This window comes from Colobus angolensis, unplaced genomic scaffold, assembly GCF_000951035.1.
Source record: "Colobus angolensis palliatus isolate OR3802 unplaced genomic scaffold, Cang.pa_1.0 Scaffold236, whole genome shotgun sequence".
NCBI lineage: Eukaryota > Metazoa > Chordata > Mammalia > Primates > Cercopithecidae > Colobus > Colobus angolensis.
The window spans coordinates 803,948-805,960 of NW_012115555.1; the positions used below are offsets into that span (position 1 = coordinate 803,948).

General features: G+C 47.0%; 2 protein-coding genes across 4 annotated transcripts in view; both read left to right on the forward strand.

Moving 5' to 3' along the window:
• The window catches only part of STK19 (serine/threonine kinase 19), an 11,757-nt gene extending 9,750 nt beyond the window's left edge, over nucleotides 1-2,007 (forward strand). For 2 of the 3 annotated variants that reach the window (XM_011944756.1, XM_011944758.1), the window contains exons 4-5: nucleotides 713-808; nucleotides 1,167-2,007. In XM_011944756.1, the coding sequence (XP_011800146.1) occupies nucleotides 713-808; nucleotides 1,167-1,310 (240 nt within the window). In that variant the 3' untranslated portion in view covers nucleotides 1,311-2,007. Of the gene's footprint in view, nucleotides 1-712; nucleotides 821-1,166 lie in introns of all 3 variants that reach the window. The other variant, XM_011944757.1, reaches the window with a different exon arrangement.
• The window catches only part of LOC105513813 (complement C4-A), a 23,815-nt gene continuing 23,658 nt past the window's right edge, over nucleotides 1,857-2,013 (forward strand). The window contains exon 1 of the mRNA XM_011944842.1: nucleotides 1,857-1,925. Coding sequence (XP_011800232.1) covers nucleotides 1,857-1,925 — 69 coding nt within the window. The remainder of the gene's footprint in view (nucleotides 1,926-2,013) is intronic.

Here is a 2,013-nt window from a genome sequence, read left to right on the forward strand (position 1 = left end):
GTTGCCCAGTTGCAATCCTAGCTTACTGCAGCCTCAAACTCCTGGGTCAGGTGATGCTCTTGCCTCAATCTACCAAGTAGCTAGGACTACAGGTCTCTGCCACCACGCCTGGCTAAGTTTTTACATGTTTTGTAGAGATGGGGGTCTCACTGTGTTGCCCAGACTGGTCTTGAACTCCTGTCCTCAATTGATCCTGCTACCTCAGCCTCCCAAAATGCTGGATTACAGGCATGAGCCACTGTACCTAGTCTTAAACAATTTTTAAATAACATTTTATCCAGCATTTTAGTTAATTTTCAACAGGTGTATTAGTTCTTGCTGTATTCTCATAAACAGAAGTCCTGGTTCATTTTTATTTGTCTTAAACATTGAATCCCATACTCCTCCCCACCTTACCCCACCCAGAATTTTCCTGTTAATGTTTTGAAGCCAGAGCCTGCAACTTAGTCATTATTTTATCTTAGTGCCTGGTCTTAGAAAATTATATTGACTGTTTGACAGACCATAGATAAGGCAGGTGGATGAGAGAGTGGGTAGCTAGTTGGAAAAGGCTGCTTGGTCATTTACCTGATTATCTTCTCACACAGTTTTTTCTTTACTAAGAGAAATTTGCCCCAATATTGGCAAAATCTCCCTGCCTGAGAATGCCCAGAGTATAGCAGAGTATCTTACCCTGACACCCCTCTTTTCACTCTCTTCTCTGTGGAGACAGAAGGAGCTTCAAGAGCAGGGGGAGATCAGAATTGTCCAGCTGGGCTTCGACTTGGATGCCCATGGAATTATCTTCACTGAGGACTACAGGACCAGAGTATGTGACTGTGTGTGTCAGGGGTGCCAGGGGCAGGGAACAGGTTGGGGGAGATAGGGAAGTTGGGAAACAGAAATAAAAACAAAAGAAAGAACTTCTCTGCCCCCACATCCCATGGAGAGGGCACAGGGCTCTGGTAAGTGGTAATATGAGGGAGAGAGACAGGAGGGAAAGAGGAAGGAGCGAGAGGGTAAAGAGTGGGGAGAGAAGGGAGAGGAGGAGGAGGAGGAGGAAGGGTATGAGAGGTGGAAGGATCTGAGCAAGAGGTAAGACAGGAAGAGAAATGCTGTCCTAGGGGTGGAGAGGTTGGTGGAGAGTGAGGGTGGGGACGGACCATGCTTCTCATCTCTGCTTCTAGGTCCTCAAGGCCTGTGATGGCCGACCGTATGCTGGGGCAGTGCAGAAATTTCTAGCTTCAGTACTTCCGGCCTGTGGGGACCTTAGTTTCCAGCAGGACCAAATGACACAGACCTTTGGCTTCAGGGACTCAGAAATCACGTGAGACTTGTGGAACCAACAAAGTCAGGCATCTGACGCCTCCCTGGCTCCCTCCAGTTCCATGCAGCCTGTCCTTTTGCTTTTTTGGTGAACCTGCCAGAAAAGCTGCCAAAAGGCTGACTCTTCTTTTTAATAAAATGACCCAAGTTTTTATTCCTCTCCACAAGAGAGGAGACCTATCTTACCTGGGGCCTTAGAAAGAGCCCTGGAACAGAATTCAGTCCTTGGTGGCTTATCAAAAGCACGCAGGGACCTGGCAGGAACCGTAAAAGCTTGATGTTAACCACACTAGGACTAAGAGGATAGAGAATGATAGGAGCTGGGATACCCCTAAACATTCACATTAAAACAAAAAAACCCAAAGCTAAAAAACAACTGGGCAGGAGCTAAAAAAAAATATAATTTTGAGAGGCTCTATCTGGCTCAGGCCTCCTACTTTGTAACCCATGGAATATGTGAAAGTATTTGAAGAGCTGTAGCACCGGTCTCACATGGGCAGACACACTCTCAGAGAGATGTGGTGGGAGCCTTGGCGTGGTTTACCTAGGTAATGGCAGGAGCACAGAAGACCCTGATTCCTCTCCTCAGTCCAGAGACTGAATGTGTGTCAGGACATGTGGTCAGGGAAGAGAAGCTATTTAAATGAATAAGTAATAGTAGCAGGAAAAGAGAGTGGAGGGAGGGCAGTCCACGTAGGGGTCCTGGAA